At 47.0% G+C, this 25,050-nt stretch overlaps 2 protein-coding genes across 9 annotated transcripts in view; both read right to left on the bottom strand.

Moving 5' to 3' along the window:
- Positions 1 to 9,922, bottom strand: part of RMC1 (regulator of MON1-CCZ1) — a 39,307-nt gene extending 29,385 nt beyond the window's left edge. For 2 of the 5 annotated variants that reach the window (XM_073679171.1, XM_073679172.1), the window contains exon 1: positions 9,473 to 9,916. In XM_073679171.1, coding sequence (XP_073535272.1) covers positions 9,473 to 9,574 — 102 coding nt within the window. In that variant the 5' untranslated portion in view covers positions 9,575 to 9,916. Of the gene's footprint in view, positions 1 to 9,458 lie in introns of all 5 variants that reach the window. The other 3 variants (XM_073679173.1, XM_073679175.1, XM_073679174.1) reach the window with 3 other exon arrangements.
- An 11,145-nt stretch (positions 9,923 to 21,067) lies between these two features.
- Positions 21,068 to 25,050, bottom strand: part of RIOK3 (RIO kinase 3) — a 63,208-nt gene continuing 59,225 nt past the window's right edge. For all 4 annotated transcript variants that reach the window (XM_073679163.1, XM_073679164.1, XM_073679161.1 and 1 more), the window contains 5 exons: positions 24,519 to 24,678; positions 23,294 to 23,374; positions 22,858 to 22,947; positions 21,992 to 22,099; positions 21,068 to 21,755 (listed from right to left, as the gene is read on the bottom strand). In XM_073679163.1, coding sequence (XP_073535264.1) covers positions 21,648 to 21,755; positions 21,992 to 22,099; positions 22,858 to 22,947; positions 23,294 to 23,374; positions 24,519 to 24,678 — 547 coding nt within the window. In that variant the 3' untranslated portion in view covers positions 21,068 to 21,647. The remainder of the gene's footprint in view (positions 21,756 to 21,991; positions 22,100 to 22,857; positions 22,948 to 23,293; positions 23,375 to 24,518; positions 24,679 to 25,050) is intronic.

Below are 25,050 nucleotides of genomic sequence, written 5' to 3'. Positions count from 1 at the left end.
ACAAGAAATAGGCTGAACTGGATGGACGATTGTCTTTTTTCGGCCTTATAAACTATGAAACTATATACGCAGGGGGTGCAGTGTGTGTACATACGCAGGGGGTGCAGTGTGTGTACATACGCAGGGGGTGCAGTGTGTGTACATACGCAGGGGGTGCAGTGTGTGTACATACGCAGGGGGTGCAGTGTGTGTACATACGCAGGGGGTGCAGTGTGTGTACATACGCAGGGGGTGCAGTGTGTGTACATACGCAGGGGGTGCAGTGTGTGTACATACGCAGGGGGTGCAGTGTGTGTACATACGCAGGGGGTGCAGTGTGTGTACATACGCAGGGGGTGCAGTGTGTGTACATACGCAGGGGGTGCAGTGTGTGTACATACGCAGGGGGTGCAGTGTGTGTACATACGCAGGGGGTGCAGTGTGTGTATGACGCGCCCCCTGGGACATATTCCTTTTTGAGGGGAATACCCGGCACCGGATCAGATGGGGGGTTGTAGTCTCCGAGCGGCTGTGACCCGGTCCCGTGCCCAGGGCGTCAAGCTCAGTGTGATGTGGCAGTTCTACAGATGTTACTAAAGTTCTTTTGTGTCGACTACGCCACCCGTTGTGATGCGGTCACTGTGGCCGCCGCTGCAGCAGGGTCCGCTGAGGCTGATGGTGGGTGCGCAGCTTGGTGAGATAACCCCCAACGGGAGGGGTATAGCCTCAGAGGGGACAGGCGCAGAGGATGGGGGTTGTGGTGGTGTAGTGCAGACGGCAGTGAAGACAGAGTCGGGTTGTGCAGTTAAGGGTGTTTACTTACTGCAGATGTTGTACTGGTCACTCCAGCTGCTAGTGACCACCCGAGCCGTGCTGCGTCCACCAGGTCCTGGATCCAGCCAACCCCCAAACAAGTCCGGAGCGTGGCCCTGAGCTCTCCCTCTGTCCTTTCTTCAGCCGTCCCCACCAGTGATCCACCTAGGTCCAGCTCCCTCGGGCCTGCTGTTGGGACACCCTTGGCCTTGGGTTCCCTGACCCTTCATGTGGTGTGCCTTCGGGGTGAATGTGGTGGGTGGCCGTGGCAGATGCTGCCCACGGCCTCCGGTCTCTGGCTGGGGATTGTTTTTACCCCCACCAGTTTGGGTTCCGGTACCCTTTTGCTGACTCCTCACCCGGTGCTCTAATTTGGGTTCTTGGGTCCCTTCAGTCTTCCCCCTCTGGGTCTTTCTCTGCTCCACTCTCTCTCTCTCCAGGGCTGCTGTTTCCTTCTCTCTGCCGATTTGTTCTCTGCATCAGACAGGCTCCTCTCCAACTGACTTGTTCTCTACAACTGACCCTGATTCTAGTTGGTGCCCACCTTATATATCCCTCTATGTGTGAGCTCAGGTGACCAGCACCCAATGAGCTCCTATCACTACCCAGACTGCTCCCCCTATCTGCCCCTACACTACATGGGATGTTCCACCCCCCTCCCACTCCAGCCAGGAACAGACTCGGTCGTACCTGCACATTTCTAAGTGGGAGTACCGTTGGTCTGTTCCTCGGAAATGGGATGTATGTAGTGCATGCAGCCTACCGAGCTCAGATCCACACTCCTTCCTTACCCGGGAGTGGAATATCACACCTCTGGATTGAGGTGCAATACCCCTGTAGCAGCCGAATCCTCAGGGTGCTACATGTACATACGCAGGGGGTGCAGTGTGTGTACATACGCAGGGGGTGCAGTGTGTGTACATACGCAGGGGGTGCAGTGTGTGTACATACGCAGGGGGTGCAGTGTGTGTACATACGCAGGGGGTGCAGTGTGTGTACATACGCAGGGGGTGCAGTGTGTGTACATACGCAGGGGGTGCAGTGTGTGTACATACGCAGGGGGTGCAGTGTGTGTACATACGCAGGGGGTGCAGTGTGTGTACATACGCAGGGGGTGCAGTGTGTGTACATACGCAGGGGGTGCAGTGTGTGTACATACGCAGGGGGTGCAGTGTGTGTACATACGCAGGGGGTGCAGTGTGTGTACATACGCAGGGGGTGCAGTGTGTGTACATACGCAGGGGGTGCAGTGTGTGTGTATATACGCAGGGGGTGCAGTGTGTGTGTATATACGCAGGGGGTGCAGTGTGTGTGTATATACGCAGGGGGTGCAGTGTGTGTGTATATACGCAGGGGGTGCAGTGTGTGTGTATATACGCAGGGGGTGCAGTGTGTGTGTATATACGCAGGGGGTGCAGTGTGTGTGTATATACGCAGGGGGTGCAGTGTGTGTGTATATACGCAGGGGGTGCAGTGTGTGTGTATATATGCAGGGGGTGCAGTGTGTGTGTATATATGCAGGGGGTGCAGTGTGTGTGTATATATGCAGGGGGTGCAGTGTGTGTGTATATATGCAGGGGGTGCAGTGTGTGTGTATATATGCAGGGGGTGCAGTGTGTGTATATATATACAGGGGGTGCAGTGTGTGTATATATATACAGGGGGTGCAGTGTGTGTATATATATACAGGGGGTGCAGTGTGTGTATATATATACAGGGGGTGCAGTGTGTGTATATATATACAGGGGGTGCAGTGTGTGTATATATATACAGGGGGTGCAGTGTGTGTATATATGCAGGGGGTGCAGTGTGTGTATATATATATATATGCAGGGGGTGCAGTGTGTGTATATATATATATATGCAGGGGGTGCAGTGTGTGTATATATGCAGGGGGTGCAGTGTGTGTATATATGCAGGGGGTGCAGTGTGTGTATATATATATATATATATATATATATATATGCAGGGGGTGCAGTGTGTGTATATATGCAGGGGGTGCAGTGTGTGTATATATGCAGGGGGTGCAGTGTGTGTATATATGCAGGGGGTGCAGTGTGTGTGTATATATGCAGGGGGTGCAGTGTGTGTGTATATATGCAGGGGGTGCAGTGTGTGTGTATATATGCAGGGGGTGCAGTGTGTGTGTATATATGCAGGGGGTGCAGTGTGTGTGTATATATGCAGGGGGTGCAGTGTGTGTGTATATATGCAGGGGGTGCAGTGTGTGTGTATATATGCAGGGGGTGCAGTGTGTGTGTATATATGCAGGGGGTGCAGTGTGTGTGTATATATGCAGGGGGTGCAGTGTGTGTGTATATATGCAGGGGGTGCAGTGTGTGTGTATATATGCAGGGGGTGCAGTGTGTGTGTATATATGCAGGGGGTGCAGTGTGTGTGTATATATGCAGGGGGTGCAGTGTGTGTGTATATATGCAGGGGGTGCAGTGTGTGTGTATATATGCAGGGGGTGCAGTGTGTGTGTATATATGCAGGGGGTGCAGTGTGTGTATATATGCAGGGGGTGCATTGTGTGTATATGTAGCACCCTGAGGATTCGGCTGCTACAGGGGTATTGCACCTCAACCCAGAGGTGTGGTATTCCACTCCCGGGTAAGGATGGAGTGTGGAACTGAGCTCAGAAAGCTGCATGCACTACACACATCCCATTTCCGAGGAACAGACCAACGGTACTCCCACTTAGAAATGTGCAGGTACGACCGAGTCTGTTCCTGGCTGGAGTGGGAGGGGGGTGGTACATCCCAGTAGTGTAGGGGCAGATAGGGGGAGCAGCCTGGGTAAAGATAGGAGCTCATTGGGTGCTGGTCACCTGAGCTCACACATAGAGGGAGTATTTAAGGTGGGCACCATCTAAGATCAGGGTCAGTCTGCCACAGTCAGTCAGTCTGTGAGAAGTCAGAGGAAGAGAGCAGAAGAGCAGCTCCAAGCCCAAGAGTGAGAGAGGAGAGAAAGAGAGACCCAGAGGGGGAAACAAAAAGGAACTCTGAGAACCCATATACAAACCTAGGGTGAAGAGTTGGCAATAGGGTACCGGATCCCAAACTGGTGGGGGCTAAAGCACACCTCAGCCAGAGACCGGAGGCCGTGGGCAGGATCTGCCACGGCCACCCACTAAATCCACCCTGAAGGCAGACCACGTGTAGGGTCAGGGAACCCAAGGCCAAGGGTCTCCCAACAGAAGGCCCGAGGGAGCTGGACCTAGGTGGATCCCTGGTGGGGACGGCCAGAAGAAAGGACAAGAAGGAGGGCTCAGGGACACGCTCCGGACTTGCTTGGGGGTTGGCTGAATCCAGGACCTGGTGGACGCAGCACGGCTCGGGTGGTCACTCAAGGCCGGAGTGACCGGAATATCTGCAGTAAGTAAACACCCTGAACTGCACAACCCGACTCTGTCTTTACTTATCATCTACGCTGCACCACCACAACCCCCATCCTCTGCACCTGACCCCCTGAGGCCATACCCCTCCCGTTGGGGGTTATACTATCTAAAGCTGCACCAACACCATCAGCCTCAGCGGACCCTGCTGCAGCGGCGGCCGTAGTGACCGCAATCCAACGGGTGGCGTAGTCGACATAAAGAACTTTGTAACATCTGTAGGACTGCCACATACTCTGAGCTTGACACCCTGGGCACGGACCGGGTCACAGCCACTCGGAGACTACAACCCCCATCTGATCCGGCTCCGGGTATTCCCCTAAAGAATATGGCTCAGGGGGCGCGTCAACTTTGGCGTAGTCGGCAGGATTACGTGCCCGCAACACCCGGGTACTGCGTGCCTGAAGAAAAGAACGAGTTTACCTCAAAAAGAAGTCTCCTGCCGGTTCCGGAGGGTCCCCGCCATCGGACCCCATCACAGGTCGTTTCCCGCCGGTTGTCCGCCATTAACAGCTTTTTCCCGCCATCTGCAGAGTTTCCCGCCACTGGGAGACGATTCCCGCCATTTCCGAAGATTTCCCGCCTTGGGGGAGCGGACGCCATTATGGGCGTGCCAGAGGGTGGCAAGAGGCCACCTCCCATCGTGGGCCAGGACCGAAAATGGCGCCAAAAGTGGAAACCGCCCCCACCAACAGAGACTGTGATGCTAGAGGTGTCTGTCAGCGTGAAAGAACTGCCCCTGGAGTTGACAATCACCAAGTGGCCCCGGGACCGCCCTCGAAGTGGGAGGACTGAGAAGGAGAGAGCAAAGATGGGTGTCGCCTGGAGCAGTCTGGAGAGAGCGCACCCGGAGACAAGAAGCCTAGAGCTGAGTCCAGAAGAAGCTCACCCGGAGATGGAAGAAGAGCAGAGCAGCACCGGCCCGCTGGCCAGGAGCCTGCTGGAGACAACGGAAGGAGAGCAGAGCAGCACCGACCCGTTGGTCAGGAGCCTGCTAGAAGCAACGACCCCACTAGGCTTAGTGGAGGTCTTGGCACAGCTCCCCCGAGATCGGGAGTGTGCACAGACTGCGCTGGAGGGCCTCGCACGGAGGATGGCCCGGGTGCAGCGAGAGACGTTGGCGGAGTGGAGCCGTGAGATGGCCCAGCAGACAAGAACCCGTCAGCGGAGCACGCCACCCGAGACGAGGAGACAGACCGCCTCTGAGGATGGCGCAGGAGGACTGAAGGCCGGAGACGGCGCCGAGAAGGGAGCCGAACGAAAGGAGGCAGGTAAAGGGGACGTCTCTACCCCAAACCGGGAAACCGCGCACCTGCCCCAGCTCCCCGTCGCAGAGCCCGAAGTATCCCCTGCCGTGCCCGTAACCGCAGCGTCACCGCCACAGACTAGGCCTCAAACGGGAGCCGCGACCCCTGTGACGTCACACACCTCGACCCCGAGCGTGACCAAGCAGGAAGTACCATCGGCCTGGTCGCAAGGCCTAGTACCCCCGGGCGCCGCAATACCAACAGCGCCCCCTACCTCCGCGGAGCCACCGGCCTGGTCGCAGGGCCAAGTAGCCCAGGGCGCCGCCGTCCTTACGGTGCCCTTCACTTTCCAGGTGCCCCAGGCCTGGCCGCAAGGCCTGGGCAACCCGGGCGCCACCACCACCGCGCCCATAAAACCAAGAGTGCCGCATCTGGGAGAAGATCTGTTCGCCCAACATACGTGCCCGGATGGGCAGCCCTTTATATGGCCACCGGAGTTTCACCATCCCCGACTCCGGAAAGAGAGACCCCTAGACGAACCCCTGATTCCGGTTCCAAAGCCCGTAAAAAGGACCTCGCCCCCGCTAGAGGAGGCACAGTTTGAGTGGGACCCCACCGGAGAAGATCTCATGGGGTTCACTCAGGAGACCCGGGCAGCTGCAGCGGAGCGTGCAGAGTGCTGCCGGCAGCAGCTCGAGGTCTTCGAGAGGGAGCGGAGAGAGAGGCGGGTCCGGGAACAAAAAGCCCAAATAAAGAGCGCGGAGCAGAAGAGCCGGGCCAGGAGGAGTCCCCGTGCAGCTCATGGTCCCCCTTCCACCGGGACTGTGATCAAGTTCAATATGCAGCACGGGTGGGGCTTCATCCGAGATCACCGCACCCCAGGCGACGTCTTCGTGACAAGAAGAGACGTTGAGTCCCACCTACCGGAGGGACACAGAGGACGTGACCTGTATATAGGGGACGAGGTCACCTTCACCCGGCACAAGTGTGCCAAAGGACCCTACGCCCTCCATGTGCATCGCCTGACGGAGGAGGAGCTGCGGTGTGAAGAGGAGCAAGAGGACCCGGACGGGTCTGAAGCTAAAGTTAATCACAAAGAAAGAGCAGGAGGACGTCGTCGTTGAGTACAGCAGAGTAGAAGCTGTATATAGTTGCCCGTCGGGGCACAGTGAACTGTTGCTGCTATTATAGTCCCCGTTGGGACCAGCGAATTGAACTGTTACCCGTATTTCCCTTAATCCCTCTGACCGAGGACTGAGAGCGGTCATCCTTTTCCTAAATACCTGGCCGAGGACTGAGAGCGGCCATATCTCCTTGTAAATAGTTGCGCTTCCTAAAGCGCCCCCTACCGGTTTTATAGGAAAACCATTTTTCTAAGAGAAACTGTTGCACTTTTCCCGGGCACACGTTGCACAGTGTCCGGAGGAGGAACCAGAAACAAGAATGTTAATATGAAAAGTTTTATGATGCTGCTAATATATATGTTTTATTATGTTGTTTATGAAAAAAAATTGTATGTTTGGATGATGTTTTATATCTTACAGCCCGAGGACGTGCTGTGATTTACCAGGGGGGAATGTAGCACCCTGAGGATTCGGCTGCTACAGGGGTATTGCACCTCAACCCAGAGGTGTGGTATTCCACTCCCGGGTAAGGATGGAGTGTGGAACTGAGCTCAGAAAGCTGCATGCACTACACACATCCCATTTCCGAGGAACAGACCAACGGTACTCCCACTTAGAAATGTGCAGGTACGACCGAGTCTGTTCCTGGCTGGAGTGGGAGGGGGGTGGTACATCCCAGTAGTGTAGGGGCAGATAGGGGGAGCAGCCTGGGTAAAGATAGGAGCTCATTGGGTGCTGGTCACCTGAGCTCACACATAGAGGGAGTATTTAAGGTGGGCACCATCTAAGATCAGGGTCAGTCTGCCACAGTCAGTCAGTCTGTGAGAAGTCAGAGGAAGAGAGCAGAAGAGCAGCTCCAAGCCCAAGAGTGAGAGAGGAGAGAAAGAGAGACCCAGAGGGGGAAACAAAAAGGAACTCTGAGAACCCATATACAAACCTAGGGTGAAGAGTTGGCAATAGGGTACCGGATCCCAAACTGGTGGGGGCTAAAGCACACCTCAGCCAGAGACCGGAGGCCGTGGGCAGGATCTGCCACGGCCACCCACTAAATCCACCCTGAAGGCAGACCACGTGTAGGGTCAGGGAACCCAAGGCCAAGGGTCTCCCAACAGAAGGCCCGAGGGAGCTGGACCTAGGTGGATCCCTGGTGGGGACGGCCAGAAGAAAGGACAAGAAGGAGGGCTCAGGGACACGCTCCGGACTTGCTTGGGGGTTGGCTGAATCCAGGACCTGGTGGACGCAGCACGGCTCGGGTGGTCACTCAAGGCCGGAGTGACCGGAATATCTGCAGTAAGTAAACACCCTGAACTGCACAACCCGACTCTGTCTTTACTTATCATCTACGCTGCACCACCACAACCCCCATCCTCTGCACCTGACCCCCTGAGGCCATACCCCTCCCGTTGGGGGTTATACTATCTAAAGCTGCACCAACACCATCAGCCTCAGCGGACCCTGCTGCAGCGGCGGCCGTAGTGACCGCAATCCAACGGGTGGCGTAGTCGACATAAAGAACTTTGTAACATCTGTAGGACTGCCACATACTCTGAGCTTGACACCCTGGGCACGGACCGGGTCACAGCCACTCGGAGACTACAACCCCCATCTGATCCGGCTCCGGGTATTCCCCTAAAGAATATGGCTCAGGGGGCGCGTCATATATATATATATATATGCAGGGGGTGCAGTGTGTGTATATATACAGGGGGTGCAGTGTGTGTATATATACAGGGGGTGCAGTGTGTGTATATATGCAGGGGGTGCAGTGTGTGTATATATGCAGGGGGTGCAGTGTGTGTATATATACAGGGGGTGCAGTGTGTGTATATATACAGGGGGTGCAGTGTGTGTATATATGCAGGGGGTGCAGTGTGTGTATATATGCAGGGGGTGCAGTGTGTGTATATATACAGGGGGTGCAGTGTGTGTATATATACAGGGGGTGCAGTGTGTGTATATATACAGGGGGTGCAGTGTGTGTATATATACAGGGGGTGCAGTGTGTGTATATATGCAGGGGGTGCAGTGTGTGTATATATGCAGGGGGTGCAGTGTGTGTATATATACAGGGGGTGCAGTGTGTGTGTATATACGCAGGGGGTGCAGTGTGTGTGTATATACGCAGGGGGTGCAGTGTGTGTGTATATACAGGGGGTGCAGTGTGTGTATATATACAGGGGGTGCAGTGTGTGTATATATACAGGGGGTGCAGTGTGTGTATATACGCAGGGGGTGCAGTGTGTGTATATACGCAGGGGGTGCAGTGTGTGTATATATACAGGGGGTGCAGTGTGTGTATATATACAGGGGGTGCAGTGTGTGTATATATACAGGGGGTGCAGTGTGTGTATATATACAGGGGGTGCAGTGTGTGTATATATGCAGGGGGTGCAGTGTGTGTATATATGCAGGGGGTGCAGTGTGTGTATATATACAGGGGGTGCAGTGTGTGTATATATACAGGGGGTGCAGTGTGTGTATATATACAGGGGGTGCAGTGTGTGTATATATACAGGGGGTGCAGTGTGTGTATATATACAGGGGGTGCAGTGTGTGTATATATGCAGGGGGTGCAGTGTGTGTATATATGCAGGGGGTGCAGTGTGTGTATATATACAGGGGGTGCAGTGTGTGTATATATATACAGGGGGTGCAGTGTGTGTATATATATACAGGGGGTGCAGTGTGTGTATATATACAGGGGGTGCAGTGTGTGTATATATGCAGGGGGTGCAGTGTGTGTATATATGCAGGGGGTGCAGTGTGTGTATATATGCAGGGGGTGCAGTGTGTGTATATATGCAGGGGGTGCAGTGTGTGTATATGCAGGGGTTGCAGTGTGTGTATATATGCAGGGGGTGCAGTGTGTGTATATGCAGGGTTGCACTGTGTATATACCGGTATATGGTCACCTGCTTATTGGCCTCATCGAAGAACACGCTGTTGACATTTGTGGCTTTTTCAAACAGCACCGGCCGGTCACCGAGCTCCAGGTAGAAGTCGTCGCTGTCCATAGCCGGGTGATATGCGCAGGCCCGGGTGCAGCGCTCCCAGCTCCGCCGTGCACAGCCTACAGCTCACATAAACCACGCACTGTTAGATTCAGTTCCCTCCTCACCAAAGGAACCCCCGATGACGACGTATCACATGACCGGCCTCTTCCGCGTGTGTCACATGATTACAACTGAGAAAAGCTGCGATGGTGAGCTGTGGAGCAATCCACTCTCATCCTGGCTGTAGGGGGTTATTGCGTTATCACGTGCTCATCAGTGCGCTGTGGGGCAGTCCACTCTCATCCTGGCTGTAGGGGGTTATTGCGTTGTCACGTGGTCATCAGTGCGATGTGGGGCAATCCACTCTCATCCTGGCTGTAGGGGGTTATTGCGTTGTCACGTGCTCATCAGTGCGCTGTGGGGCAGTCCACTCTCATCCTGGCTGTAGGGGGTGTTGCATTGTCACGTGCTCATCAGTTCGCTGTGGGCAGACTACTGTGGTCCTGGCAGTAGGGGTGCAGTGTTGTCACGTGCTCCTCTCTCCTCCACCCTTGTATGTACAGCAAAAAATTGTGAGGCCGGGGCTAGAGGGAAATAACTTTTAGAGCTGCTTAAATGCCAGGACTCCAAAGCCGCCTGTAGCCGCACTACAATAAGTGTCAGTGTTGTCACATTGCATTGTGTTGATATTTTTTTTTTTGTACCTTGAAGGCACCAAAACGCGTCTGACACTAGAGAACCATTTTGTAACACATCGTGATCTCGTCCTCTCTGCTACTGGCGCTGTCATTACGTCACTAATAATGGCTGTGGTCGTGTTGTGTCCCAGGAAGGGTCCACCAGCTGCGACGCCATAATGCCACACGGCTCCTGTGGCATCTCTGGGCTGTACGGCGACTTTGGCCACATGACACAAAGATCGCACTGACATCGTATCAGATGATCGGGTAATATGGTCACGTGACACCACGACCAGCGTCAGAACCGGACCTGTTGGACACAAGTCACACGTATCGCTGCCGGCACAGACACCTATGGCATTTGTGTAGTTGTCGCCATCATTGCTGCCATCTGCTTGGTTTTTTCATTTTTTTTTTAACACATCACAACTCTTAGGTAATAACACAACAGCAAGTCACAAATCTCACACATTTTAGGCTGTGACTTGTCTAAGATTTGATGTTGCATGTAGTAGTAGCCAAAGACGGGCAATGCATCACAGGTGACGGGCGGCCACAGAACAGGGCCGCTGCAAGAACAGCATATGTATAGACTGGCCTATTGCCTCACCTCACTTATCGAACTATCCCCTTTTTTTCCCATAAAAAGTTTCCTTCCAAACCAGGTCCCTCGTATCATCTGTTCACACACCCCCACATACTTAATAGAATTCTGTGTCTGCACTTGTTCACATATTGGTTGGTGACTGGTTCATTCAGCATTATGTGATTACCCTATTTATTACATTGATGGTTGACCATACAATACAAGCAATTGTTACCATCCACCTTTCATGTCTCCCCTATTTCCTCATAGATTGTAAGCTTACGAGCAGGGTCCTCTCTCCTCCTGGTATCTGTTGATTTATAGGTGCTTTTCACTAAATTAGAATATCATCAAAAAGTTAATTTATTTCAGTTTTTCTATTCAAAAAGTGAAACTCATTTATTATATAGAGTCATTACAGAGTGATCTATTTCAAGTGTTTATTTCTGTTAATGTTGATGATTATGGCTTACAGCCAATGAAAACACAAAAGTCATTATCTCAGTAAATTAGAATTAACAAATAACACCTGCAAAGGTTTCCGTTTAAAAAGGTCCCTTAGTCTGTTTCAGTAGGCTCCACAATCATGGGGAAGACTGCTGACTTAACAGATGTCCAGAAGACCGTCATTGACACACTCCACAAGGAGGGTAAGCCACAAAAGGTCATTGATAAAGAAACTGGCTGTTCACAGAGTGCTGTATTCAAGCATATTAATGGAAAGTTGAGTGGAAGGAACAAGAGTGGTAGAAAAAGGTGCACAAGCAACCGGGATAACCGCAGCCTTGAAAGGATTGTTAACCACTTCGCGCCAGAGCCTGTTTTTGCCTTCGTGACCAGGCCAATTTTTTCAATTCTGACCACTGTCACTTTATGAGGTAATTACTCTGGAACGCTTCAACGGATTCCCCTGATTCTGAGATTGTTTTTTCGTGACATATTGTACTTCATGATAGTGGTAAAATTTCTTCAATATCACTTGCGTTTATTTGTGAAAAAGTCAGAAATTTGGTGAAAATTTAGCCATTTTCAAACTTTGAATTTTCATGCCCTTAAATCAGAGAGATATGTCACACAAAATAGTTAATAAATAACATTTCCCACATGTCTACTTTACATCAGCACAATTTTGGAACCAAATTTTTTTTTTGTTAGGAAGCTATAAGGGTTAAAAGTTGACCAGCGATTTCTAATTTTTTCAACAAAATTTACAAAAACATTTTTTTAGGGACCACATCTTATTTGAAGTGACTTTGAGGGGCCTTTATGGCAGAAAATACCCAAAAGTGACACCATTCTAAAAACTGCACCCCTCAAGGTGCTCAAAACCACATTCAAGAACTTTATTAACCCTTCAGGTGTTTCACGGGAATTTTTGGAATGTGGAAGAAAACAATGAACATTTAACTTTTTTTCACAAAAATGTTACTTTAGACCCAATTTTTTTATTTTCACAAGGGTAACAGGAAAAAATGGAATACACAATTTGTAGTGCAATTTCTCGTGAGCGCGCTGATACCCCATATGTGAGGGAAAACCACTGTTTGGGCGCACTGCAGGGTTCGGAAGGGAAGGAGCGCCATTAGACTTTTTGAATGTAAAATTTGTTTGAATAATTAGCAGACGCCATGTTGCGTTTGGAGAGCTCCTGATGTGCCTAAACAGTGGAAACCCCCCACAAGTGACACCATTTTGAAAACTAGACCGCTTAGGGAACTTATCTAGATGTGTGGTGAGCACCTTGAACCCCAAGGTGCTTCACAGAAGTTTATAATATTGAGCTGTAAAAATAAAATTTTCACATTTTTCCCACAAAAACGTTTTTCATCCCTAATTTTGCATTATCATAAGGGTAATAGGATAAATTGCACCATGAAATTTGTTGTGCAATTTCTCCTGAACACGCCGATACCCCATATGTGGAGGCAAACCACTGTTTGGGCGCACAGCAGGGTTTGGAAGGGAAGGAGCGCCATTTGGCGAGATCTGGGAGGGACGGAGCGCTATTTGACAATTGGAGAACAAATTATTGTAGAATAGGCATTTGGATTTGGGAGCACAAAATTTTCTGAATTTCTTTTGGGGGGCAAGGGCCATTTCGCTTTTCCAGAGCCTTTCTGCTACCAGTAACTTGCAATATTTTTAACAGATGACGGACCTGAGTGGGGACTAGCTTTTTTAGAGGACTGAGTTGAAGCTTTTATTGGGAACATTTTACGTAACATTTATCCGGCGCTCGAGGCTGAGCACTTACATCGGGGTTTCCATCTAAATTTCCAAGTGATGTAATTCAGATGAAACCCCTGTGGGATCCATTCACTGTAATGAGGCAGCAGAGTTACTCTGGACTCCGTCTGGCCTGTTTAGAGGTGTCCTTTTTTACAGAAGTGCACAAAACTGTGGCCAACTGCACTTTTATGCACGCCTTAAAAAACTGACACCGTGGGATCACAGGCCAGACGGCATCCACAGTGGCCTATATCTGCCTCATTACAGGGAATCTTCCATCATGGGTTCCGTCTGAATCACGTATTTCAGAGATTTACACGGAAACTCTGGTGTAAGTGCTCAGCGCAGAGTGCAGGATAAATGTGAGCAGAGCCTAACTGCGATCTTTGGGAGACATAATAAACAAATCAGTAGCAGGTGAAGAATTGATTTTATTTATTTTTTACGCCGTTCTTCGTGCGGTATAAGTGATGAGATTACTTTATTCTTCGTGTCGGTGCGATTACAGAGATAACAGATTTATATCGGGTTTTTATGATTGACAGCTGTCACACACTAAGAGACGCTTTTTTTTGCAAAATCTAGTTTTTGCATCGCCATATTTTGAGAGCTATAATTTTTCCATATTTCGGCCGACAGAGTCATGTGACGGCTTGTTTTTTGCGGGACGAGTTGACATTTTTATTGGTACCATTTTTGGGTACGTGACATTTTTTGATCGCTTTCTATTCTGTTTTTTTGGGAGGTAAAATTAACAAAAACCAACAATTCAGGAATTGTTTTTTGAGGTTATTTTTTAGGCCGTTCTGCGTGTGGTAAAAGTGATAAGGCAGCGTTATTCTTTGGGTCAGTACGTTTTCAGCGATACTACACTTACTGTATATTTTTTTATGTTTTGGCGCTTTTACACAATAAAACAATTTTATAGAAAAAAAATTTTTTTTGCATCGCTTTATTCTGAGAGCTATAACTTTATTTTTCGGCTGATGGAGCTGTATGGCGGCTTTTTTTTTGCGGAACAAGATGACGTTTTCAGCGGTACCATTTTTATTTCCATTTTGCTTTTTGATCACATTTTTTTTCCACCTTTTGTTTGGCGATATGATGAAAAAGCATCGTTTTTTGCTCCATTTTTTATTTATTTTTATTACGGAGTGCACAGAAGGAGTTAATTAGTGTGACAGTTTTATAGATCGGGTTGTTTCGGACGCAGCGATACCAAATATGTGTACTTTTTTTGTTTTTGCATAAATATACGGATTTATTGGTTTAATATTTTATTTATTTATTTTGTGATTTTTTTTAACAGTTTGAAAAATGTTTTTGACTTTTTTTTTTACATTTTTGCTTAGTCCCTGTATGGGACATTAATTTTTATTTTTCTAATCACTGATCTCATGCAATGTAATAGACATGTATTGCATTGGATGAGATCTTTGCTGACAGTTTTACACTGTCTGTCTCCTGCTAGAGTTCAGCTGCAGGCTGAGCCAGGCAGGACACCATATATAGCAGATCCGGAGGCGGTCATGTGACCTCCGGCTGCCATAACAAAGGCAGGTCCTGGAAGACATCAGGGGGCCGTCGGAGAGGTAAGTTGACGACCCCCTCTCCTCTCACTATCTTCTTTATGCAGCGATCACTATAGATCGCGGCATATAGAAGATAGCTAAGGGTTAACATCATTGGGACCTGATCCAATCAGGTCCCGATGATGTCCCCTGTCAGAGCCATCGCTCTGCACCGGAACCGCAGCGCTTGCAGGACCCTGGGGGTCCTGAGCGCTCTGGGACCACCGTTTTTAAACGGCGCTGCACAGAGCCCATTTACAGTGGGCGGTCCTGAACTGGTTAAGAAAAGGCCATTCAAAAATTTTGGGGAGATTCACAAGGAGGGGTCTGCTGCTGGAGTCATTGCTTCAAGAGCCACCACACGCAGACGTATCCAGAACATGGGCTACAAGTGTCGCATTCCTTGTGTCAAGCCACTCATGACCAATAGACAACGCCAGAAGCATCTTACCTGGGCCAAAGAGAAAAAGACCTGGACTGTTGCTCAGTGGTCCAAGGTGTTGTTTTCAGATGAAAGTAAATTTTGCATTTCATTTGGAAATCAAGGTCCCAGGGTCTGGAGGAAGAGTGGAGAGGCGACAATCCAAGCTGCTTGAGGTCTAGTGTGAAGTTTCCACAATCAGTGATGGTTTGGGGAGCCATGTCATCTGCTGGTGTAGGTCCACTGTGTTTTATCAAGACCAAAGTCAGCGCAGCTGTCTACCAGGAAATTTTAGAGCACTTCATGCTTCCCTCTGCCGACAAGCTTTTTGGAGATGGAAATGTCATTCTCCAGCAGGACTTGGCACCTGTCCACACTGCCAAAAGTACCAATACCTGGTTTACAAACAACAGTATCACTGTGCTTGATTGGCCAGCAAACTCGCCTGACCTTAACGCCATAGAGAATCTATGGGGTATTGTCAAGAGGAAGATGAGACACCAGACCCAACAATGCAGACGAGCTGAAGGCTGCTATCAAAGCAACCTGGGCTTCCATAACACCTCAGCAGTGCCACAGCCTGATCGCCTCCATGCCACGCTGCATTGATGCAGTAATTGATGCAAAAGGAGCCCCGACCAAGTATTGAGTGCATTTACTGAACATACATTTCAGTAGACCAACATTTCGCATTTTAAAATCATTTTTCAAGCTGTTGTTATAAAGTATTCTAATTTACTGAGATAATGACTTTTGTGTTTTCATTGGCTGTAAGCCATAATCATCAACATTAACAGAAATAAACACTTGAAATAGATCACTCTGTTTGTAATGACTCTATATAATGAGTTTCACTTTTTGTATTGAAGAACTGAAATTAACTTTTTGATATTTTAATTTTGTGAGATGCACCTTTATATGATTATTGTTTTTCTGTAATGTCTTGTATTGTCTGTACAAGTCCCCTCTAAAATGTAAAGTGCTGTGGAATATGTTGGCGCTATAGAAATAAAAAAGATTATTATTATACAGTTGATGCAGCCCAATAGCTCATCATAACCAGGGCTGTGGAGTCAGTAAGCCAAACCTTGGACTCCTCAATTTCCCTGACTCCCTACTCCACAGCATGGCCTCACTACTGAGCATGTACATAAAGTGCAGCACAGATTCATCTCACTGCCTCACTACTGAGCATGTACATAAAGTGCAGCACAGATTCATCTCACTACTGAGCATGTACATAAAGTGCAGCACAGATTCATCTCACTGTCTCACTACTGAGCATGTACATAAAGTGCAGCACAGATTCATCTCACTACTGAGCATGTACATAAAGTGCAGCACAGATTCATCTCACTACTGAGCATGTACATAAAGTGCAGCATAGATTCATCTCACTGTCTCACTACTGAGCATGTACATAAAGTGCAGCACAGATTCATCTCACTACTGAGCATGTACATAAAGTGCAGCACAGATTCATCTCACTGCCTCACTACTGAGCATGTACATAAAGTGCAGCACAGATTCATCTCATTGCCTCACTACTGAGCGTGTACATAAAGTGCAGCACAGATTCATCTCACTACTGAGCATGTACATAAAGTGCAGCACAGATTCATCTCACTGCCTCACTACTGAGCATGTACATAAAGTGCAGCACAGATTCATCTCACTGCCTCACTACTGAGCATGTACATAAAGTGCAGCACAGATTCATCTCACTACTGAGCATGTACATAAAGTGCAGCACAGATTCATCTCACTACTGAGCATGTACATAAAGTGCAGCACAGATTCATCTCACTACCTCACTACTGAGCATGTACATAAAGTGCAGCACAGATTCATCTCACTACTGAGCATGTACATAAAGTGCAGCACAGATTCATCTCACTGCCTCACTACTGAGCATGTACATAAAGTGCAGCACAGATTCATCTCACTACCGCACTACTGAGCATGTACATAAAGTGCAGCACAGATTCATCTCACTGCCTCACTACTGAGCATGTACATAAAGTGCAGCTCAGATTCATCTCACTACTGAGCATGTACATAAAGTGCAGCACAGATTCATCTCACTACTGAGCGTGTACATAAAGTACAGCACAGATTCATCTCACTGCCTCACTACTGAGCATGTACATAAAGTGCAGCACAGATTCATCTCACTACTGAGCATGTACATAAAGTGCAGCACAGATTCATCTCACTGCCTCACTACTGAGCATGTACATAAAGTGCAGCACAGATTCATCTCATTGCCTCACTACTGAGCGTGTACATAAAGTGCAGCACAGATTCATCTCACTACTGAGCATGTACATAAAGTGCAGCACAGATTCATCTCACTACTGAGCGTGTACATAAAGTACAGCACAGATTCATCTCACTGCCTCACTACTGAGCATGTACATAAAGTGCAGCACAGATTCATCTCACTACTGAGCATGTACATAAAGTGCAGCACAGATTCATCTCACTGCCTCACTACTGAGCATGTACATAAAGTGCAGCACAGATTCATCTCATTGCCTCACTACTGAGCGTGTACATAAAGTGCAGCACAGATTCATCTCACTACTGAGCATGTACATAAAGTGCAGCACAGATTCATCTCACTGCCTCACTACTGAGCATGTACATAAAGTGCAGCACAGATTCATCTCACTGCCTCACTACTGAGCATGTACATAAAGTGCAGCACAGATTCATCTCACTACCTCACTACTGAGCATGTACATAAAGTGCAGCACAGATTCATCTCACTACTGAGCATGTACATAAAGTGCAGCACAGATTCATCTTACTGCCTCACTACTGAGCATGTACATAAAGTGCAGCACAGATTCATCTCACTGTCTCACTACGGAGCATGTACATAAAGTGCAGCACAGATTCATCTCACTGCCTCACTACTGAGCATGTACATAAAGTGCAGCACCGATTCATCTCACTGCCTCACTACTGAGCATGTACATAAAGTGCAGCACAGATTCATCTCACTGCCTCACTACTGAGCATGTACATAAAGTTCAGCACAGATTCATCTCACTACTGAGCATGTACATAAAGTGCAGCACAGATTCATCTTACTGCCTCACTACTGAGCATGTACATAAAGTGCAGCACAGATTCATCTCACTGTCTCACTACGGAGCATGTACATAAAGTGCAGCACAGATTCATCTCACTGCCTCACTACTGAGCATGTACATAAAGTGCAGCACCGATTCATCTCACTGCCTCACTACTGAGCATGTACATAAAGTGCAGCACAGATTCATCTCACTGCCTCACTACTGAGCATGTACATAAAGTGCAGCACAGATTCATCTCACTGCCTCACTACTGAGCATGTACATAAAGTGCAGCACAGATTCATCTCACTGCCTCACTACTGAGCATGTACATAAAGTGCAGCACAGATTCATCTCACTACTGAGCATGTACATAAAGTGCAGCACAGATTCATCTCACTGCCTCACTACTGAGCATGTACATAAAGTGCAGCACAGATTCATCTCACTGCCTCACTACTGAGCATGTACATAAAGTGCAGCACAGATTCATCTTACTGCCTCACTACTGAGCATGTACATAAAGTGCAGCACAGATTCATCTCACTGTCTCACTACGGAGCATGTACATAAAGTGCAGCACAGATTCATCTCACTGCCTCACTACTGAGCATGTACATAAAGTGCAGCACCGATTCATCTCACTGCCTCACTACTGAGCATGTACATAAAGTGCAGCACAGATTCATCTCACTGCCTCACTACTGAGCATGTACATAAAGTGCAGCACAGATTCATCTCACTGCCTCACTACTGAGCATGTACATAAAGTGCAGTACAGATTCATCTCACTACTGAGCATGTACATAAAGTGCAGCACAGATTCATCTCACTACTGAGCATGTACATAAAGTGCAGCACAGATTCATCTCACTACTGAGCATGTACATAAAGTGCAGCACAGATTCATCTTAACTAAAAGCCGAGATCCTTAGATCAGGAACAGAACAGACATTTATAGGATATTTCATAACTTTCCCAAATTCTTATGAAAACATTTACAGCACATCCTGCATGGTACTACTGTACCCAATGTATTATATATTTTAGGAGTCCGAGTCTGTCCATTTTATACTGACACCGACTCCACCAAAAGTACACGAACTTCATAGCCCTGATCATAACACATCCTTTATGTGTCAGTGACACAAGCTGCTTTGCAGGTGGGTGCAAAAACCCTCAGTGTAGTAAGGAAAATCATAGAGGCAGCAAAATAGTAAAATAGCCGTGTACAATGTCCTAGGGCAACAGAATGAATCCCGTCTGGTCAGCAGGTGGAACCCTAAGCATCTGTACGTATAGTTTTATTTGTAATGTGAAAACCAACCATTAAACAACCGTGTGTTCCTCACTGGTGGCCGAGTTCCATGCACTTTACATTCAGTCTTTCCTTAGTGTATGTGCAAACCACATCTCTTTCAGGACGGAATCCACAGTTTTTCAAGCAGAAGATACTTCAGGAAACATGCATTTTTTTTCCCTTTTTTAGCATTATTTTTCATAGCTCCCTGAGAACTTTTTTGAAATCTTTGGAAAATTATTTACAAAAATCCACTTTTGCCAAAATGCGAAGGTTTTGTAATTCATTCCCATGCAGTGCAGATTCAGCAAAATGGCACATAATGGGCACCATTTTTCTGAATTGTGAAATGCCATCAAAACATTAAAAAATAAAATCAATCTGCAGATCTCACGCACACATCTCCAGATCACTGTCCACCTTGCTGAAATCACTGGGCCTTGGCTTTTGGGCGCATTCACGCTGCACAGGTCATGGCCCACACAAAGACGTCATGACTGGTGGCAGTGAGAGGCCGGAGATCTAAGTGGGGTATAAGGATTTTTTTACATCTTACATTTGTGACATGGGGTCTGGAAAGATCCCAGAGCATAATAAAGGACATTAAATTAGGGAGGAACAACTTCTCTGCCAATTGAATTTCTTGGGAAAATTGGTGCAAACACGCAAATTGGATTTTTTGCCTGATCCGCTCCGGTCTACTGGACATAGGATGATCTTGCAAGTAGGAGGGTCACTTAAAGCTGGATGCGATATTGTGGGCGAGTGCTTGATGCAATAATACTGAATGGGCGCAAGGTAGGAACCCCTAGATGTAAGGAAATACCTATAGAGGGGATGGGGGTGGGGCATGTGGTCTTTGTGTGATTTCTGCATGGAAGCTTTGGCTGTCATTATACCACTAATGGGGGACTCTGGGTGTCACTACTGTGGTGGAGAGCTGGATGTCACTTGCGACTATCTCAAGAACTGAATGTGGTTCTTAAGGGGGTTATCTGGCCTTAGGCTATGGCCCCACTATCAGTATTCAGTCAGTATTTTCTCTCAGGAGTGGCAGCCAAAACCAGGTGAGGAACAATCAGAGAAAAGGTATAATAGAAAAAAGTCACCAATTCTGCATTTATCACCCACTCCTGGTTTTGAACAAATACTGATAGTGGGGCTGTGGCCTTAGGCTACAAGTCTGTAGGGTGCCACTCGTGTCTGCCCTCGTTTTTGGTTTTCTGTTCCTTTGATGGAACATATCACTTCTGGTTCTAACAGACTGCCTTATTGGTGAGCTTGTGCAAGGCCTTCACACACAGGATTTCTGTATTCCAGAGCTCAATCAGGTCATGATTTTAAAGATGTCCACCAGACAGAACAATGGGGACAATTTGAGGCACTGACAATAATTACATCACCGTAGAATTCTAAGGAAATCCTGAAAACACGACCTGTTGAGAGTACTTGTACTGGGAAGAAGTTCCAGACTGTTGCAGGCAAAAGAAGGACAGGGCCCAAGTCAATGCTGATTGGCTGCAGCGGTCATATGGCATCTGAGCCAGAAAAAAAAAAGTCTCCTCCTAGCTTAGATGGTACAGGACCGCTGCAGAGAGGAAGGAAACCTATACAGAATATACACAAAAAGAAAAGCCACAACCATAGTGTATAAGAGTTTTATTTCTCAGTCACTCTACAACAAGCCTCATACATAAATTACTCCACACAGTGATTGAAGCATACATTGCACATAAAAGCTACCCGCTTCTGCACATTACCTATATAGGTTTCTAGTTCTTCTTACACAGTGGACATGTGTCTGAGCTTATGTAAAGGAAAGCTTCACTGACAGTAGGCCCAATGCAATTTGCAAGACCTGCTGTCAATAAAGAGATGAAGACGACACTTTGTGCGAGCCACCCTATATGCACAGGTCTCTACTGATCCCTTTAACATCAAAAGCCACTATAATAAGTATGAGTCAAGCATTTCATCTAAACTTTAAAAACACACAGCATTTTCTGCTGCTCGAGCCATCTCAGTCTCACTTTGTGTTCAAGCCACACGTTAAAAACATGATCAGGAGTTGTCCTGTAGGGAGCACACTGATCGGGTTCAGCTCTTCCAACCTGCATTATGCAGGGACGTTACCCGCTGCATTAATGCTGTATGGACACAGCAGCCTATTTTTCCTTTCCTTTTTTTTTTTTTGCTTTTATTTTAAGCAGATGCAGCATTGGGGTTATTCATCAAAGATTGGGGGAGGGCCGTCATCATCCTTCTGGAACATCGCAATCTTCTTTCCATGATTCTGGACATGATCTTCATTCACTCTCTCCAGAGCTTCAATCTAGGAGAGACAAAGTCAAGATTTTTAGAAGACCCTAATACTGTTCAGTTACTGCAAGACCAATACCCCAAAAATCCATAATATCCTTTAATAGCTATATACATGCTGTTCCTATTGAGTCATTATGCCACCGCTACATAAATATGTCAGTATACACCACAGTCATTGGATACCACAATTTGTACAAACTGGGCCTTAATGAAAGTATAGCTTGAGTGGGTCAGGAAATTATTTACCTCTTCCATGAAGTCCACTTGATTGTCAGAAGCAATATTAAGTCCAGACACCATATTAAAGAGTTCACGTTCATTGGGCGTCTCCAAAACACCACATTTCTGGAAGAACTATTTAGAAGAAAAAAAAGGAAATTGTTATCACTTACACAAACCAGAGTCTTTCCCATATAAGAGACCAATTTTACATTCCATATTGACTTTACCTCCATAACTCATCACTCACTTTACTACAACTTACATTATACTAAAAATTAATCTGCGTTACACGGCACCAACAATATTCATAAAGGGCCCATGCACTGAACATGTCTAAGGCGATTTGAACTCACTGGGTCAAAATGACTCCCATAGTAAATATCAGTCTTCCTCCTGCAACTAGATTCAGAGTTCATTATTACTGCGGTAACTTCGCTCTGATAGTCATGGAGCGTCTATATGCAATCAGACGGTGTGAAAATCCTCCAAAAACCCAGGGATAAGTTCTCCATTTTACAGTGTTTTCTTATAGGTATATACTATATTCATCACCTCTACTGCTTCAGGTAAATCAGTAGGAGGGTGATGATTTGGCTTTTTTTCATAAAGACCCCATGCACACAGTGGTATGACTGCACACAGTCCCCACTAGGGGACTTGCCACTCTATAGTGACTCCATACTTCTAGGAAAGACTACATAAAAACTATGCAATTTATAGGAACATGCAATGAGATTTAAAGAAATTCATATGGAATTCTTAAAGGGAACAAAATAAAGAATGCTCCCATGTGTATGAAATGCTAGAAACAGCAAAATTAATTAAAAAAAAGTGTTAATTACAGTGCATTACCTATCAAAAGTGGAAACCTCTCCAGTTTCAGTCCTTACCTGAGACACGTTCCTGCAGTCCCTGTATAGGAATCCCAGCCCATGAGGGTGAGTGGGCTCCACAGACTGACTCACGTCAATAAGCCATACCTACAAGGAGAAGAGAGCTTTATACAGAATCTTACATGCAGCACTAGCAAACTATTAACAAATCAAGATCTATGCTAGAAATAGACTTCAATCATTGACCACAGAATCCAAGACTATATCTGATCCCAGCCCTTAGAGCAGGGCGTCAGCTGTACAGAACAGACAGCACTCGCAAGTGATGGCACTGATGCAACGAGGACAGGAAGGGTTTAGTGTACAATCACTAGTGCATTGCAAAACAGGTTAAAACGACATAAAACCTGACAGGCGAAGGCTTCACGTTGAATAAGGACAAATGAATATATCTTCATTTAGCTTGTGACATTTTACTAAGTTGGATAGTTACCTTCCCATCATTCCACAACATGTTATATTCACTCAGGTCAGCGTGTACAAGGTTGCACTTCTCATAAAGCTGCTTCATCATCTTCAAAAAAAAAAAAAAAAAACAATTACAATCTACATTTTATGAAAGGCCAAAAATGTTATTGCTCTGCGGGTTAATAAGGTGATAAAACCACCTTGGTTTTGTCAGGATTTCCCAAAACTGAAATAAAAACTGATCACGTAAAAACCGTGCCAACAACGATGCAGTTTTACCACAAATTTGCAAGGTGTAAACTCATCATTAGGCATGAAAGGGTAGAAGTGTAAACTCCCATACTGCTAATTCTCTACCAAGCTAAATCTGAAACTATTATCAGCAAATAAATATAAAAGAACATGTGGATTTCCATGGAAATTTTACGGAAGATTTCGCCCATTTCAGTACAATGGTTATGATCGGCTTCTCCCCAGGGCTTACACAACATGGTGCAGATTATATTTTGTGCAATGTACTCTTATATTACACACACACGTAGATTTTTTTTTAAATATATAGGGTATGTTTTTTGGCACCTCTGCTGTTTGTTTGGGCCTATGTTAAAGGAAACCTGTCAACAGTTTTGTCCTATATGACCTAAAAATATCACCGTATGCAGCGCCTGTACTGCGTCCATATAACCCTCCTGACTCCCCCTGTAGACACCCCAAAAACCTTTTTAAATTCTCCAGCGCTGCATGGTAATCCGGCCAGTCTGGTTCGATGAGCGAGGTTTCAGGCCTCTCCATCCCTCTTCGAGAGACACAAAACCTCGCCCACCGGACCGACCGCAGGAGAATTTAAAAAGGTTTTTGGTGGATCTACAGGGGGAGTCAGGATTATATAAGCATTTATGGAGGTCATAGTTTTACTTCATATTAGGACAAAACTGGTGACAGGTTCCCTTTAAAGGAGGTTGACCACAACTTTGACAGCCCCTTCTTAAATACTGCACACCCCAGTGAATGCAGTAGGGCTGATGCAGCATATCAGTGTCACGTGATTGCCGGGAGCCACGAAATCAACATTTTTTGGAAAGGCACCAGTACGAGAAGGGAGTATCTTATTTTTATTTCACATTTGGGATACAGTATTAAAGAAGGGGCTGTACAAGTAGTGGCCAACCCCTTTAAGGATTTAACCGTTCTGAATAACCCCTTTCATTATGCCATAAATTACTTAAAATAGATAAAATGTGGTTACTTACAGCGAGAACCTGGTAATAAGCGGTTTTGGAGTCCTCCAAGCCAAGCTTTGCTTCTTTGAGTGTGGGGGCAGGTATCTGATCCTTTCCAATAAAAGACATAACCAGAACATGCTTCTTTAACATGACAACTTCTGGGCAAGGAATGCCAGCCTTCTTCATCCTGTGTAAGGATTATTTTAACATAAAAACGCATTGACTCATACAAATACAAAAGACCCATCATGAATAACATGAACCTGTAGGTAATATAGTGATACATTCTCCTCTTTCAGCAGGTCTCTGCATCTGCTACACTGTTTAAAGGGCTTTTCTAACACACGTATATGGCTCATCCTTGGAATAAATCTTTGAAGGATTACTCCCAATTCTCCCCCCTCCAAACCAGCCAGGCTCATCTGTCTGACCAGCCACTACACTCATGTCACCACCATTTGATAACCACTATCCTGTCAGCCCGTTCACTTTAGGAATTCAATTTAAAGTTACCCCAAAAACTTTCCAGAGGTCCACATCACCCTATATTCCCTCCCTT

This window comes from Phyllobates terribilis, unplaced genomic scaffold (genome assembly GCF_046119375.1).
Source record: "Phyllobates terribilis strain yellow unplaced genomic scaffold, ASM4611937v1 Scaffold_4__5_contigs__length_816908805, whole genome shotgun sequence".
Lineage (NCBI taxonomy): Eukaryota > Metazoa > Chordata > Amphibia > Anura > Dendrobatidae > Phyllobates > Phyllobates terribilis.
Note: the sequence above shows the minus strand (reverse complement) of the source record. Positions and strands in the feature narration are given on the sequence as shown.